The 17,151-nt window shown below is 32.5% G+C and overlaps 1 protein-coding gene and 1 long non-coding RNA gene across 5 annotated transcripts in view; one reads left to right on the forward strand and one right to left on the reverse strand.

Annotated features, from left to right (window-relative positions):
- Positions 1-3,317: 3,317 nt before the first annotated feature.
- On the reverse strand, positions 3,318-4,011 carry LOC132722681 (uncharacterized). The gene is made up of 2 exons (XR_009624644.1): positions 3,598-4,011; positions 3,318-3,456 (listed from the first exon to the last, which is right to left on the reverse strand). It is a non-coding gene; the product is annotated as an uncharacterized LOC132722681 (long non-coding RNA).
- A 3,214-nt stretch (positions 4,012-7,225) lies between these two features.
- LOC132722683 (dehydrogenase/reductase SDR family member 11-like) overlaps positions 7,226-17,151 on the forward strand; it is a 40,796-nt gene continuing 30,870 nt past the window's right edge. Inside the window, exons 1-7 of one of the 4 annotated variants that reach the window (XM_060707205.1) lie at positions 7,451-7,688; positions 8,128-8,331; positions 8,813-8,907; positions 10,143-10,228; positions 13,454-13,500; positions 14,617-14,709; positions 15,801-15,866. In XM_060707205.1, coding sequence (XP_060563188.1) covers positions 7,557-7,688; positions 8,128-8,331; positions 8,813-8,907; positions 10,143-10,228; positions 13,454-13,500; positions 14,617-14,709; positions 15,801-15,866 — 723 coding nt within the window. In that variant the 5' untranslated portion in view covers positions 7,451-7,556. Of the gene's footprint in view, positions 7,689-8,127; positions 8,332-8,812; positions 8,908-10,142; positions 10,229-13,453; positions 13,501-14,120; positions 14,214-14,616; positions 14,710-14,817; positions 14,911-15,800; positions 15,867-17,151 lie in introns of all 4 variants that reach the window. The other 3 variants (XM_060707203.1, XM_060707202.1, XM_060707206.1) reach the window with 3 other exon arrangements.

The following is a 17,151-nucleotide window of genomic DNA, read 5'->3' on the forward strand; positions in this document are numbered from 1 at the left end:
TCATACCAAACAAGTTCGTCTTGCCAGTTATATTTGCTTGACCTGGACAATACATAAAATAGATTTTATGCCCACATAAAATAATTTATGTCATTGTTCTGTCCCTATACTCATTACTGTACAGAATATTACGGGGTCAGGTTTTTAGCCGTTACGGGTCAGGTTTTAGCCAAGTACGTCTTAGCCAATCGATATCAAGACTTAAATCATGTGATGTTAATTAACCAATGATTACATTAGATCTATCACAAAGAAATAATTTTGGCGAGGAATGATTTCTCGCCTTTCTGTTTACTAAAATCCACCTCCTCCAACTCCATCCTCCTCTTTCAATTTTTGATGTTGATATAAATACCATTTCATTTATTCTTAATGAATCAGTTGTTTCACTTATTGTTTATCTCAATTATTTGTGCAACTATTCATGACATACACTATATATATATATAATATTATATGTATATTGTTCATGCAAAGATTTATAAAACTAGTCGATGTTATATTATCTCTTTCAAATATTTTTCTATTTGTTGTCATAAATACTTATGATCTAGTCATATGTTATACACTTTTTAATGTATAGAATGTTTAAACTATTTTCCCAAGGATGGAGCCCTACATCAAGTGGTACTAAGACACAAGATAAAAGGGCACAGGTTTCCAAAACTATGTTTTTTCCTGGGCGAGTCGACCACGATTTGGAAAATATTTATTTTTTCTGGTCAATTGTTTTTGATCAGCAATCCATTTTATTATATTTATGTAGATGGTTTTTGGTTCAACTTTTCATCTTACATAACTTTTGTTAAGATTGTAATCTATTTGAATTACATTACAATGTTATCATAATCTGGCGGTTTTTACCTCCCAGTTTGGTTATTTCGATACAAATATGTACATGCCATGTTTGTTATTATGTAACATTTGTCATGTTTGTTATTGTGTAACATTTGTCATTTATGGCATTAGACAAGTACAGAATCTATTTCTGGTTTATAAAAGGTGTAATTATTAGCTCAGCAATCTGAATACCATTACTTCTTATGTTATTTCAACTGTCTTGGGCAATAAATATGAATTTCCTTGAAGCTGTGTAAAACATGTATGCCAACATCAGTTTATTCATTATCTGACTCAACCTTGAAAACTATGAAACATGTAATGAAAGGCTGCTAATGTACTGATGAAAGCATTGTCTTAGGTCCCAGGTCCGCTTGCACTATTAATTCAACGATAATGATTGCTCCCTCGACTAGTCTTGGTTTTTGCAGAATTTACTGGACATTCTTGGTATTTGGCTTTTTCCTTGTTGTGGACCTGAATAACAGGTGTAAGGAGAATTTGTGGCCGTTTCATCTGAAAAATATGAATTATTTTGTCATTAAGGTAGACTAAATGTATGAAATGTAATTGATTATTAAATTAATTCTGATAGGATAATTATGAGTGAACTATAAACTAAATCACACTCGCACTGACTGTAAACTAAACCATGTGTGAATAAATAAGTGTGAACTGTAAATTAAATCACGCAGACATGGGCTTTAAAACTAAACCATGTACAATAGGATATGTGTGAACTGTAAACTAAAGCACACTCACATGGACTGTAAACTAAACCATGTGTAAATAGGCGTGAACTGTAAACTAAATCACGCAGACATGGACTTTAAACTAAGCCATGTATAATATGATAAGTGTGAACTGTAAACTAAATCACACTCACATGGACTGTAAACTAACCATGTGTAGAAATTAGGCGTGAACTGTAAACTAAATCACGCAGACATTGTCTATAAACTTAAGCAATGTATAATTGGATATACTCAATCACACTCACCAGGAGTGTAAACTAAACCATGTGTAGAAAATATGCGTGTAAACTAAACCATGTGTATCATCGGTAAACTAAATCACTAAGACATGGTCTATTAACCGGAGCCATGTATCATGGGATGTGTGCGAATTGTAAACCAAAATCACACTTACATGTACATGTATTATAAAACTATGTCGTGAACTGTAAACTTTATCAAGCAGACATGGATTATAAACCAACAGTTCATTTATCATACGATGCGTATTAATTATAAACAAAATCACACTCACATGGATCGTCAACTATATATTGTGTTGAAAATGTGTACTAAATGATTAACTAAGTCCCAGCAGACATAAAACTATATATTAAGCCATGTATACTAGAATATGTATAAATGCAACTAACACGGACTGTAAATTAAACCTTGTGTTGTATCGTGTTTTAAACTGTTGTTAAAACCAGTCATAGAATTTAACACTGGTCCTAGGCCAGTGAAAATAGCTTCAGGGTCATAAAATTAAATTTAAAGAAAATTTGATTAAGTGTATAGTAGAATAATTCAAAATTAGAATTCAGAAACAGTAATTTTGAATTCTTAAATTCAATGACTGAAAAAAAAACAAAACAGTGAAACATGAATGTATGGAAATTATAAACTAAATCACACTTACTGTATTTAGTTGGAGTCAACAAAAAAATGTAAATTAAAAAAAGAAATAGGCTAAATCGCTCCCAATCTGGACTGTTACTTAACATGTTGCTAAATAATACTGCTATGATGATGTGTGTACAAATGTATAGTAGACTAGCAGAAAATCAACATGTACTATTATCTACTCTAATTAGAAGTTTTGTGTGAACTGTAAATGAATTGGAAATAAGTGATAACTAACATGACTAATATAGAATTTCAATTATGTGTCCAGGAAAAATTATGTCTGATTAATACTGCATTCTTGTACATTATCATTAGGAGAATAATGATGACCAACAACAAACCCGGCAATGAATAACCTTATATATTATAAATATAAAGAAATTTACTCACTGATAAATTCATTAAGTAGATCAACTTCGAGTCATAATCAAAGCTTATTATATTAATTTGTTAAGACAAAGCAACAACCTAGACTTCATCTGTTCATAGTTTAACAGGGCAGGCAGACAATGCAGTAAAATACTGACTTTAGTACAATATAACTTAAAGACATAGTACACAAAATACTTATCTTTTGAAATTGTCTGACAAATGAAATGCTTCGGGGCGGCGACCAAGCTGCTGTTCTTATCTCATTGAGGAGACGTAGCTGATCAGAGTAAACAGGTGGCATCCATCTGGTGTAAACAGGTAAATGTTGTTTAGACATGTCAACCATGAACCATTTATTCGCCATAAGTATGATCGTTTATGTTTGTTTTGGCATCTGTACAAAACTTGAACTGTTGAACAATGGTAACTTTCAGGACTCGTAAATAGTATGGTATCTACGAAATCTGTAATATGACGAGCAACGTTTTGTGGATAAATTCTGATTTGTAAATGTCATTAGTTCCAACAGTGTCCAAAGGCCGGCACAACTGTTTCCCGACTGATGATGTCTCAAACTTTCAAAGCTCCCAAAAAAGTTGCATTTCTACAAAAAAATATGTCTGTGAAAATTAAATCCATATCGTAGATTACAATCGTTCTGTCTAAATTCCCGAGTCTCAAATGAGGTGAAAATTTAATAACGAATGTAGAAATGTTCATTTGATAATAAATTGTATCCTGTTACGATATCCTGCCCGTGTTGCCGTGAAATGAATTGCCATTTTCGTCACGAAATTGAATATGAAACGGGGGACACCGTCCCTAAAATTCGCTCCCAGCAGATTAATAAGATAACTGTTCATAGTAATACGTAATTAGTTCACTTTAAGTAAAGCTTATGACTTCAAAAATAGATAAATTTTAGTAAACAGAAAGGCGAGAATCATTCCTCGCCAAAAATTATTTCTTTGTGATAGATCTAATGTAATCATTGGTTAATTAACATCACATGATTTAAGTCTTGATATCGATTGGCTAAGACGTACTTGGCTAAAACCTGACCCGTAACGGCTAAAAACCTGACCCGTAATATTCTGTACAGTAATGAGTATAGGGACAGAACAATGACATAAATTATTTTATGTGGGCATAAAATCTATTAAACCCCATTATTTGTTCGTCGCACTTCAAATGTAAGGCGGTCTTAGCCAAATATCGAGTTGGTGGTCGACAACTGTTAATTTTCTACTGTCTATTATAGTTTCACATGAGTCAATATCTATTGTAGCTAGACTGTAGCTCGTGTTTGTGTTTCCTTTGAGTCCCAATATTGACTTAATGCAGAATCTATGCGAGCGCTTTAGTTTAGTAATTCACAGCCATACATAGCCTTGGGGATAACTACCGATGCATATATAGTTCTGTAGGTTAGTGTGTATAAAATAAAACCAAATATTTTGAAATTTTTTGTGAATTAAAATTTGATAGAGCAGGACTTCGTTTATTTTATTATTGGCTGAGTAGTGAATATCACTGAGTTAAATTGCGCAAGGGTATTTGAATTCTTTCATGTGGACAAACTATCCAGACAGCAAAAGCTACACAGATCCCTGCTCGTATGGAACAATGCTATGAACAATGCAGTGTTGTAGTGACCATACATCTAATCTAACTATGCTAACCTTGCTAACCAGGGGGCATGTATAACACTAATACTATTAACTTTTTTCACAAGCATGCACATGAAAATGTATGAAAATGTGCGCATGCATTTAAAATCAATGATAAAACCACACTGTATTACCGGCGCTATAGTGATGACAGATTGTTGCAATCATGACACTGTATTACCGGCGCTATAGTGATGACAGATTGCTGCAATCATGACACTGTATTACCGGCGCTATAGTGATGACAGATTGCTGCAATCATGACACTTTATTACCGGCGCTATAGTGATGACAGATTGCTGCAATCATGACACTGTATTACCGGCGCTATAGTGATGACAGATTGTTGCAATCATGACACTGTATTACCGGCGCTATAGTGATGACAGATTGCTGCAATCATGACACTGTATTACCGGCGCTATAGTGATGACAGATTGCTGCAATCATGACACTGTATTACCGGCGCTATAGTGATGACAGATTGCTGCAATCATGACACTGTATTACCGGCGCTATAGTGATGACAGATTGCTGCAATCATGACACTGTATTACCGGCGCTATAGTGATGACAGATTGCTGCAATCATGACACTGTATTACCGGCGCTATAGTGATGACAGATTGCTGCAATCATGACAGACATCTAAAATTTTGCTGATTTATAAAGGTAGGTTATAAACTGGACATACTATATTGTAATATCGGACTCGTGTCCCCATTTGACAGAAAATCAAGATTTTTTTTTATTAATTTCTTTATTCGTATCGTTCCTTTATACTATCATTTGTAATATTTTCTCAAGACAGAAAATATGTTCATGCGTGACTGTGAGTTACGAAAATGGATGCTTAAAAAAGTCCATTTCAAAAATTCAGCAGGTTAAGAACTAGGATAGGTAGGTAAGAAATCGAATGCGTTATTCAAGACAAAGGTTGAAATATAACTCCCACATTTAATGTATATAAAACGTTTTAAAACGTCCACGTTTTGCAGAAATAAAATAATTCAATAATACAAAAAAATAAGTAGTAGATTCTGTAATCTCAAGATTTTCCTAGAAATTGTGAAATTGTATATGAGCTTTTTGAAATTTCATAGAGAACTTATAATGACGAAAACTGATCGGCCGCTTGGTTTGCGTTAGTAAAGTTGTATAATTCAAGACTTATTTGTAAGCAAGAAGTATCGTCAAGATCTGTAAAAATACTCCGCCAAAGTAAAACTTGATAATTTGCATATGTTATTTCCTAGTTTTCGATACATATCGAAATGTTAGCAATGCTTGCATAACAACGACATAATATTTTTTGTAGTTTAGAAAATAAAAAGAAACCTTTTGTAAACATAGACATTAGGAATTATCTATTTTGGTAGCCCTTGTAATTGTTTTTACGTTTGACTTTATAAATTTTCTGATAATTATGTTGATTTTCTGTCTCTGCCATCTTCGACAGTCTCGAAAATACATGTCTGACAGCAACGGTAGCATTTTCTCTTAGACCGAGTGTAACATTATCAAGAAAAGTAGTACTAGGGTAAAGTTTGTAAACGTGACCCTAAATGATGATTGTTTATGTGTATAACACACAATCACTCTTGGGATATTTTGAACAAATAACTACAACCATTTTTACGAACTTTTCCGAAGATGCCATTTTTAACCCGCTCAAAACAATACTAATTTGAAATAGAAAACGAGTCCAAAGTTATCTGATAGTATCCCCAGTCAATGAACATTAAGTTACTAGCAATGAAAACTGTTATTATTTGCGTAATGTCAATATACCAACCAGGTAAGTAATCGGTAAACCTTAAATTTCTGTCATCGTAACATCAATTTGCCATCACTGGCTCCTGTAATACGGCGTGATTACATTACTTTAGTGTGCTATTACATTACTTTAGTGTGCTAATATGTGATTCGAAATGCGTGAAAGCAATTCTTAATCTAATTAATGCTTTGCCGTCAAAGGAATGTTAGAAGGCTCTATCATATCAAAATTTCAAATTAACAATCTGTTCCATAATTTGTATTTCATTTTGATCTTAATTAATTAATTAATTAATTAATTAATTAATTAATTAATCTATTTATTTATTTATTTATTTATTAAGCGCTTAAAATTCCTTGACTCTCTCACACAAAGCTACAAGGATATACAGTAACGAAAGAAAAGATAGCCTTGTCTTGCCACACCGGCACACGAACGATCGTTGTAAATTGATTAGTCATTTGCGTCATATCACGATCACAATCGTTTTCAAGTTTTAAAGTCATAATTTGAATTGTTTCATCTGTGAATTCTAGCAAAGCAAAAATGTTTTGCAATATAAGGGCATGTACAATTAAATAACTAAAAACGTATCCTAACATAATATAAGATGTAACTCCAGTGTCATCACCAGTAGGCTATATGGGGAAATAGACTTGCACTTAGTTTACAATTTTGCATTTAAATTAGGCTATTGAAGGAAAATGTGTTATAAATAAGATTATTTAGGGGCTAGTCGTTGTTTCCTTGACACTCATTTCTTTGTACTATACTGAAGTCTGATTGATTCCAAGGGTGTTTATAAGCTTAGAATTTAAGCTTCCTACAGAATCGAACTAAAATAATTTATGTTTAAACCATATAAGATTATTCAGGTATTTCCAAAGATATAAAAGAAGAAAGACAGAGATCTCTTCTTTTTTTAATATTTATTAGCTGATTATTAAGAATAGGTAATTTATGATATAAGTGCCTTAAACCATGTTAAATCACGTGACATTTTAACTTATTAAAACTTTATATAAGAGCACAAATCTGGATTCATATGTTGCTTTAAACGTATGATTGTCATTGTTGATCTTCTCATTAGAGAAATAATTGGCATAATAGCAGACGTAAAATTATAACAACCGAGTGTCACTACATGATACATGTACAATGTCTTTATGCTATCTGTGTAGATAACATACCCAACAATGATAACATTTAAGCTCAAAGTCGTGTACAGTATTTAACATATCAATATATTCATCTGAAAATGGAAAAGTGGGTTGGACGTGTTGCTCTTGTAACCGGTGCCTCGGCTGGTTTCGGGGAATCGATTGCAAAACGTTTGGTGGAATATGGAATGAAAGTAGTTGGATGTGCCAGAAACATTGAAAAAATACAGGTAGGTAACGTACATTTAGATGTAGATGTATTTATCTATTCGGAGTGTCTGAGAAGAATACTAATTAATACGTAAAGATATGGGTCAACATTTTGTATTGATTTAATCTCGTATTTAGTATACGTTTTTCACTGGCTCGAATACAGTGTACGTATTTCAGAACAAAAACGACCCAAAAATGCGCAATTTTCCAAATCTCTGCCACTGTATATACAACCTAGTCGTAGCTACGCTGCGTTGACAACCACTATTTCCTGGCGGTCCCTCCTACAACCCCAGTCTCCCAAATAAGAAAGCCTGGTTCCACACTTAATATGTAAATGTTGGGTACTAGCCATGTATCATGTAATATTCCTTTGAAGTATGCAACGGTTGTATCTTGTGTCAACTTTATATGCACTTTTAACATTTTCATATTAGATCTAATCCGTCATTTTAGAGCTTATCAGAAAGTTTAAAAGACTCGAAGGGATCTTTGACTGCAATAAGATGTGACATATCTAAAGAGGACGAAATTCTGGCCATGTTTGAAAAGATCAAGAAAGATCTGGGCGGAGTAGATGTGTGTATTAATAATGCTGGTCTTTCATATAACGCGCCGTTATTGTCTGGAACAACAGAACAGTGGAGACATATGCTAGATGTAAGTTCTTTATCTTTTCCTTATATCTATATACATATAGTTCAAGAGGCGATCGCTAATTAAGATGAGCAGCATCAGGAATGAGATGCGCAAACAAAATAATAGCAGAGAATTCTACAAATTTTGACTGTAAACGTATGTATTCAGCTATTTGTTTCGCCAGCAGTGCCATTTATAAAAGTTTTGTTTTGCGTCAAAATTGTGTTCATAAAAAAAAATTGAAGTGACCAAGTTAACAAATGGTTAAGAATTAGGATTGTTAAAGGCTTGATGATCAAATCATCCCTGTTCAGATACACCACCATGATGTTTCAAATCACTGTATGTAATTTATTGACGCTTTGTGGTGCTTGCGAAAGCCTGAAATAATGCATGTACATGTACCTTGAATGGTTTTCAGGAAGTAAATGTTAAATTATTTTGATTTTGTCTGCTTTTGTTAATACCATATCAAAATAATGTTTTATATATTGATTTTAAGATAAACGTATTAGGGCTATGTATTTGTTCAAGAGAGGCGGTTAAATCCATGCGAGAACGTGGTGTTGACGACGGCCATATTGTTCTTATGAGCAGGTATGTGTGCTTTTGTTGTCAGCCGGTCAGAGACAAAATCATTACCAGTGAAAGAGCTTCAAGTAACCTTCCGACTCGGCAACTAGTTCTCAATTTAACCACAGATTTAATTGAATATTTAAAGCCTTGATTTTAACAGTTCATTAACACACGTTAAAACACAAATATCAGATGCAGTAATATTTAAAAGACAAGGAAACATAGCTTATCGAAATCAACAAATTTGAAACAACCGTAAAAATTGAAAAACATAAACAAACAAAAACGAAATAATGGCGTATAAATAAGTGATAAAGATACTAGTAATTGCTGAACTACTTTTGTTAAAACCTTGGAAGGCTTTTAGGTTTTCCCAAGTTTTTTTCCATCAGAATAAAGGTCAGATACAAATGTACGACCGTTTCCAGCATAGAGGCTAGCAAGTGTAAGATATGAAAATATATTCATTTGGTAAAGCCAACTAAATTGATCTAAAAATAAATTTTGATATAAATACAATTAAAGGCAAACAATAATGATTTTTCTTTATTTGATTTAAAATATAATTAAGTTTATTTTACATACATGTGGTATGTTTCTTGACAGATTGCATTTCATGACAATTCAAACAACAACTCCCTGCAAGAAATTTTAGCTCCTTAATTACCAGCAGTACCCTCAGTGAATCAGTTATGGTTGTCACCGATTTCCGTTTTTGCAAACTCCTCATACAGTTTTAAATCATAGTATATTTAAGAATAATTTAAAATATTGAGATAATCTATTCCAGTTCAATTAATTCTGCAGCGTTGAAAAGTAAAGTATACGTGACCATAACTTGATATTTAAAGACTAGTGAATAATGGAAGGTCTATGCAATGAATAATAACGTTGATGTTAGCAAGTGCGAGATACATGATCAGATTTTACATGTATTTATTTAGCAGATAATAAAGTGTTCTATAACAAAATATTATTACTCATTAGATAAATGGTCATTCTAAATCACTTAGAACTTTATCAGCGTTTCTTCAAACAGACTGGACTGCTCATTGATGTATTTAAATTTCCTCTTGACCATATATGTACGGGTTTGAGCATAACATAATTGTAAGCCTTATATTTTATGTATGCTTTATTGAAAACATATAGTAATATTTGGCATGAAACTTTAACTTAGGCTCTGATTATAACGTTACTTGTGATATTGAATCATGTTTTTATTAACTAACTATTGTTCTGTCTGATCATTTCAGTATGTCCGGTCACCGAGTGGTTCCGAATGCATCACACATACATTTCTATGCTGCCACTAAATTCGCCGTAAAAGCACTAACTGAGGGTCTTGTTATGCTGTATTTTTTTCATTTGATTCTTTCAAAATACTTTTCGTAAAATTATTATATTTTCTTGTTTATGTTATAAAAAGTTTTTAAATTATTGAAATTCAGAAATACGTAAATTATCAATTAGCTAGACCTCTGACATGTTTATTGCAATTTACGTGTCTGACACATTTATGTTTATTTACGTCACATGTATGACAACGTGATTATTATCATTAATTTTATCTACGACATTTATTTGAAGTTTTCTTATCTGATTATCTGTTTGACTTAAAGAAAGGAATTAACAGGCCGCTGACTTTTGACATCTGGCGTGTTAATCAGTCTTAATCGAACCATTTTTATTGGTCAAATCTTTAATTTCATATTTGATAAAATGTATTTTCATTGGTTAATATTCTTGTTTATGGGTCATTTTTTCATTGGTTAATTATTGAAACCTTTGTTACAATTATTTTTGCATTAATTAAAATGAGAAGAACTTTTTGAGATAGAAGAATTCAGGCAGTCAGACACTTAACATGTGACGGTTTAAGTCCGCAGTTTTCTGCGATGCATTTTAATGGACATGTACATATACATTTGTTATTTTGACCGGTCAGAACTGTTGATGTAAATATGAAAATAAAAGGAAACTATATTAAAAACAGAAAAACGGACTTACTGAGTTTGTACTTAATTACCATCGAAAGAATAAAAATGTGGACATTTATAACTATTACACTTTAACGGAATATTATACTACGGAGAAAATACGACAAACAATTATTTGTTAAAGAATATTATGGACATTGAAACCTACGGCACAGAAGTGTTTTATTTAAACGTTATAAAGAATATCATGAACACGGAAACATACCTCACCCCTGTTGTAACACCATAATAAACCCCGCACCACACATGGTGAAGAAGAGAGGCGAGTATCTCGGTACCTCGAATCAGCAGCCAAGCGAGTTACGATGTTATGCTCTATTTTTTCTTATTCCCCACGAAACAAATTGAAAGAAAGTGATAGACAAAATAATCGGCATTCAAGGACATTCAGGAACCAGGAACATTTGACTTTAAGGAAACATTGATGCCAAACAAGTAGACGAAACTTGACGAATTGATGATTAAAAAAAACAAGACGAAATATAGGAACTGAAAATTCAATAAACGAACGCGGAAATAGATACGTTGAAGTTGAAGAATATGCCGGATATTATCAGATGAAATTTATGGATAGATGAAGCGGTGAAAGAAAAACATATAAATTACAAAACATTTTGTTTTATCAATTCACATGTTTTTAATTCTCAGATACTTAATGTCAGTATTGTCTTAAAGGTATGTTTACCTAAAATTGGGCTTTATTTTATTGATAATGTGGACATATGATTTATTTTCTTATGAAAAATATGGTTGTAGTGTCATTTCTGAGTTTATGGCTTTAACTTTGCATCTGATTATTTTAGACATCATCACTATATATAAGATTTTGTATGTAAATTTCTGTTAGTGAATTGAGTGTGTGTGAATTCTTTTTTTAAGTCTTATCTATGGTTACTGAATGGGTGTATGTGTCGACGATACATGTATTTGGTTTGGTTGGTGTCTAAAGTAGTGGTTTGCTTGTGTTTTAGTGTCATTGGTCGGAATGATTTTCTTCATCATGATTTTATGTGCCACTTTGGTGTCTGGTAAAGAGTTTCATGTGTTGATAATTGCATTATGTTTGATGATGGGTGATGCTACTTAAAATTGTTGAGTAGAAAAAAAAATGAAAGTATTATGAAGTATCGTCTATATAAAGCATTCGTTGACGAATTGGTGTTGAATTATTGTATAATCATGAAAAGATGAAATATATATCTTTAAAGACCTAATCATTAGATGTTGATAAAACTTGTAATTTTTCTATAAATTAGCATGTACTTTGTTAATATAATTTGCTTTGTGATATTAATACTTATAGACTATAATGTCTGGTTTTTATACTGGTATTTTAAAATTTCAAAAAAGCTTATATTATGTCCTATTACATGCTGAGGTATAGCTATGTTAAGGTTGATTAATAAATAGAATTTTTGTGAGTTCATAAAAAGAAAGTTGCAAAATAAATGTAACAAATGCTGTATTGAATTAAAAGTTAAATTTTGGATTTCCACCAAATTTAATTCAGGATAATCTGTGCACATTAAACATCTTGTTTGTGGTATTCCACTTAGAAAGTAACTTTGATTAATAAAAATGGAACAATGTGTTGAGAATTAGCAATCTACATAAGCGCATAATACAATCACTTTTATTGTTTAAATTTAATATATATAAGGAACGTCTCACTTTATGGAATAAAGTTAAATAGAGGAGGAGGTGATGTTATGCTGTATTTTTTTCATTTGATTCTTTCAAAATACTTTTCGTAAAATTATTATATTTTCTTGTTTATGTTATGAAAAGTTTTTAAATTATTGAAATTCAGAAATATGTAAATTATCAATTAGCCAGACCCCTGACATGTTTATTGCAATTTACGTGTCTGACACATTTATGTTTATTTACGTCACATGTATGACAACGTGATTATTATCATTAATTTTATCTACGACATTTATTTGAAGTTTTCTTATCTGATTATCTGTTTGACTTAAAGAAAGGAATTAACAGGCCGCTGACTTTTGACATCTGGCGTGTTAATCAGTCTTAATCGAACCATTTTTATTGGTCAAATCTATAATTTCATATTTGATAAAATGTATTTTCATTGGTTAATATTATTGTTTAAGGGTCTTTTTTTCATTATTTAATTATTGAAACCTTTGTTACAATTATTTTTGCATTAATTAAAATGAGAAGAACTTTTTGAGATAGAAGAATTCAGGCAGTCAGACACTTAACATGTGACGGTTTAAGTCCGCAGTTTTCTGCGATGCATTTTAATGGACATGTACATATACATTTGTTATTTTGACCGGTCAGAACTGTTGATGTAAATATGAAAATAAAAGGAAACTATATTAAAAATAGAAAAATGGACTTACTGAGTTTTGTGTTTACATATGATGCCAAAAGGATTTTTAAATTAATACCAAAGATGAATAGATAACTAATAATTACATGTTAACGGATTATTACAAAACAGAGAAATTACGGCACAGACTAAATTATCTATTAAAGTATAGCATGGACCTGGAAACCTACCCCCCTCCAGTACCACCCTTATAAAACCCCGCACCACAGTCTTCGTAATGAAGTATGTGCATTGAAAAGTCATATACGAGTAACGGTATGTCATGTTTTCTCATAATTTATTTTAACGATTTTTGTAAAAGTTTAAATTGTATAAAGCTATACATGCATGTATCTAATGCAATATTTTTATGAAATTAAAAATAAGGGTAAAACTATGTTGTTTTCATAATCTATAGTCGACTCTCGAAAGAATTGTAACACAGAAAATTAAACACAAATTAAAACTTGCGTAAACAGAATAAAGTGTTCCGGAACAAAATATTATTCCATAATTTTAAGTCGGTTTTTAACCATTTAGCAATGATTCCGTGCATACTCAAGGTAATGTACGGACATATTTCTTTCATACAGGCATTTTGGTATTGTTCCTTTTCAAAACTCAAACACGAATTTTATTGACTTTAGGCAGAAGAGATATAGCTTTATACACTGCTATTTTTTCAACATTTAATTTAGTTAAATGAATACTTTATTTTAAATTGATGGCAAATGCTGATAAGTACAACAACGTATACTGTTACAAATAAACTTTTAACATCTAAGCATTTAAAAATCTAGTTTTACCTTGAAATTTTTATACGTTACAAAGTAAATTTTGGCATCTCAATTTTAATTCCTCCATTACTTTGTTTGTATTTATAAACACCATTTTAGAGTATTAGTCCAGGTTTAGCCAAGACAGAATTCTCACATCGTTTGTTTAAAGATGATCTAGAACAAGCTGATAAAAGATATTCTGGGATACAGGTACATCTTCAACCAGACGGACATTTCTATGCTTTTTAATATATTATTTTCCGGGAACGTTTACTTCTTTTGACTGTTGTCTACTTTCATTTCAATTTCAAATGAATAAGTGGAACAAAAGCAAAAGCAAAAGTCATGTTGTTGTTTTAGCAACAAATTGTGATACATATGTAATTTATACAGAATAACAGAATCTTTCAACTTGTGAGTAAGAAAGCAACATTTCACTTAAATCGTTAACTTTGACCAGTCAAATAAGAATTAGACGTTATCGGGCTGGTAGCCTTATTTAACTAGAATCTCCTCGGATACCCATGTTGTCATGTAACGGGCCGTTGAACAGGTCAGTATTACATGTATATACTATAGTACACATACAGATAGGTTAGCATATGTCTTACAGGCAATCAGTCCGGGCATGGCAAGAACAGAATTTACCCATAGAATGTTTGCAGACGACAGTAAAATAGCAGATCTTGAGTACGGAGATCAACAGGTAAAGTACAACAATCACAATACGTTTACTATATATAACAGGTGTAAAAGGTAAACACCTGGAACCTTAGATAGATATTAGATGGTTTCTGTTGGTGGTACATTTCAGGCAATAAGCCCAGGAATGGCAAAGACAGAATTTGTGAGTAGAATGTGGTCAGATGAACCAGAGCGCGCAGACGAAGTTTTTTCAAGATATAAGGTAAATTGGAACAGATCTCTCTATCTGTTAAAACAAGTAGATTAGACATATACTTATTAATTTAGCTTTACAAGTGTATCGGTAAGTTCATATTTTACAGAAGAGAGAATTTAGCCAGTCACTGTAGTTTGCACATAATGCAAGTTGGTGATTTTCTTTTTATATACATATTGTCTGTTATAAAACTAGATTGTTTTAAATGAGCGATTACAGAGAAAATATAAACTTTAAGACCTTTTCTATGTAACTATAAATAGTATTTTAGAATGTTGTTCTTTATGTAACCAAACAACATAGTCGGACAGATCATACAAATATCGCAGTCATATTCATTCAACATTGGAAAGCCAATAATTATTGCCTTTTTATCAAACAGTCAGCGTTACGTTCAACCCTTGTTTCACTGTTATATTCTTTGCCTGTTTTATGTGGTAAAGGTTTCTGCACCTAAACCAAGGTACCATAGGTCAAAACTGTACTTGGACCTTTAGTAAGCTTAAGCTTAATATGACAGCTGAATCACACCGTATTACCGGTGCCAGTGATGACAAATTACTGCTTTCTCATCACTGAAGCAATATGTCATTCACTAGGACCGGTAATACATTGTGGTAATGGTTAGCCCAGGAAAAAAAACGGACTTGAAAGTTCTTCAGATTAGACGCAAAGTTTGTTCACAATGGAACTAAGATAAATGTTTATCTAGAAAAAAATGTCATGTTCCCTTGACTGAACATAGGCTTGTAATAACAAAAGACGTTAATTGATATCTAAATATGTTTTATATTACTTTCTGATATAACATTCGTTTGACAACAAGGTTATACTTACCGCTGTTAAATCTATCTATCTATATATGTAGGTATATATGTAGGTATATTATATTTCAGGCAATGACCGCTGATGACGTAACTGATAGCGTCATCTATGCTTTAGCAGCACCTACACATGTTCAGGTAAGTCGATTACAGTGGACATTTAGAACATGAGTAGTCCTAATGAAACAAAAGCGGCGCTTTGATCACACTTTATATTTTACTGATCAGATTGTGGTTACCCAAACTATATATGAGCCGCGTCATGACAAAACCAACATAATGGGTTTGCGACCAGCATGGATCCAGACCAGCCTGCGCATCCGCGCAGTCTGATCAGGATCCATGCTGTTCGCTTACAAACCCTATAGCAAATAGAGAAACTGATAGCGAACAGAATGGATTCTGATCAGACTGCGCGGGCTGGTCTGGATCCATGCTGGTCGCAAACCCATTATGTTGGTTTTGTCGTGACGCGGCTCATATATATATAGTAAAATCTCTTGTCGTATATAATCAAAACGCTAATTTAAATTTGCCGTAGCTTTCGATCTTGCGGCCTTCGTCAGCAGCATTTATCTTACATACATAAATATAAGCTATGCCGAATAGCATCAGCGAACTTTATGCGCCGCCACGGGAGGTACGGGTTTTAGCCGTTCGTAGAGACGGCTGAACGGATAATAGCCCTACATAAAATCGTCTTGAACCAGTTAGCAATTACTAAGAAGCGTAGAAAGAGGAAGCAAACATTTTTAGAGAAAGGGATTTGATATTTAGTGATTTTATATAGCTAATTTTACGGACATTTGTGGATATCATATGACACAAAACTTAATCTGGAAAGTACCAGGTTGGATATATTTGTTTCTTTGGTGTGATTACCACCGATTGTTTAAAAACTTTGTTTTCTTTATCTGTTTATATCGCCGACTGTCACCGAGTCAAAACGGGAATATGGCATTGGGTCGTATTCAAACTGGAATACGTGTGGCTGTTTTAGGTCACAGTTTTATTCGTCGGCTGCATGAAGACTTTAAACAAAATTCATATCCCGCAAACTACGATTTGGAAGAGTGTTCCGTGGTCCACTTTGGTATAGGTGGCTTTAGAGTATGTGATGGTGATGCAGTTACGTATTTCAGCTTAAAATTTGGGGATTTTCTGAGACAAGTTGAGCCAAACATCGTACTTCTTCAATTAGGAGGTAACGATGTCGATTCAGTAAAATCTTCTCTGGACATTGCCAATAGAATTGAAGAAATTACAGCTCTAATTATTCAGGAGTATGCTGTAGAGAAAGTTGTAGTGTGCGAAATATTCACCCGTGCTCGACCAACGAAAGTTACGTCAGATTTATTTGAACACAAACGCTTGCATTCAGTATCAATCCTGCAAACTCTTTTGGATATGCATGATAAAGCAA

This window comes from Ruditapes philippinarum, unplaced genomic scaffold, assembly GCF_026571515.1.
Source record: "Ruditapes philippinarum isolate M1 unplaced genomic scaffold, ASM2657151v2 ctg4044_1_1_1_1, whole genome shotgun sequence".
NCBI classification, from domain to species: domain Eukaryota; kingdom Metazoa; phylum Mollusca; class Bivalvia; order Venerida; family Veneridae; genus Ruditapes; species Ruditapes philippinarum.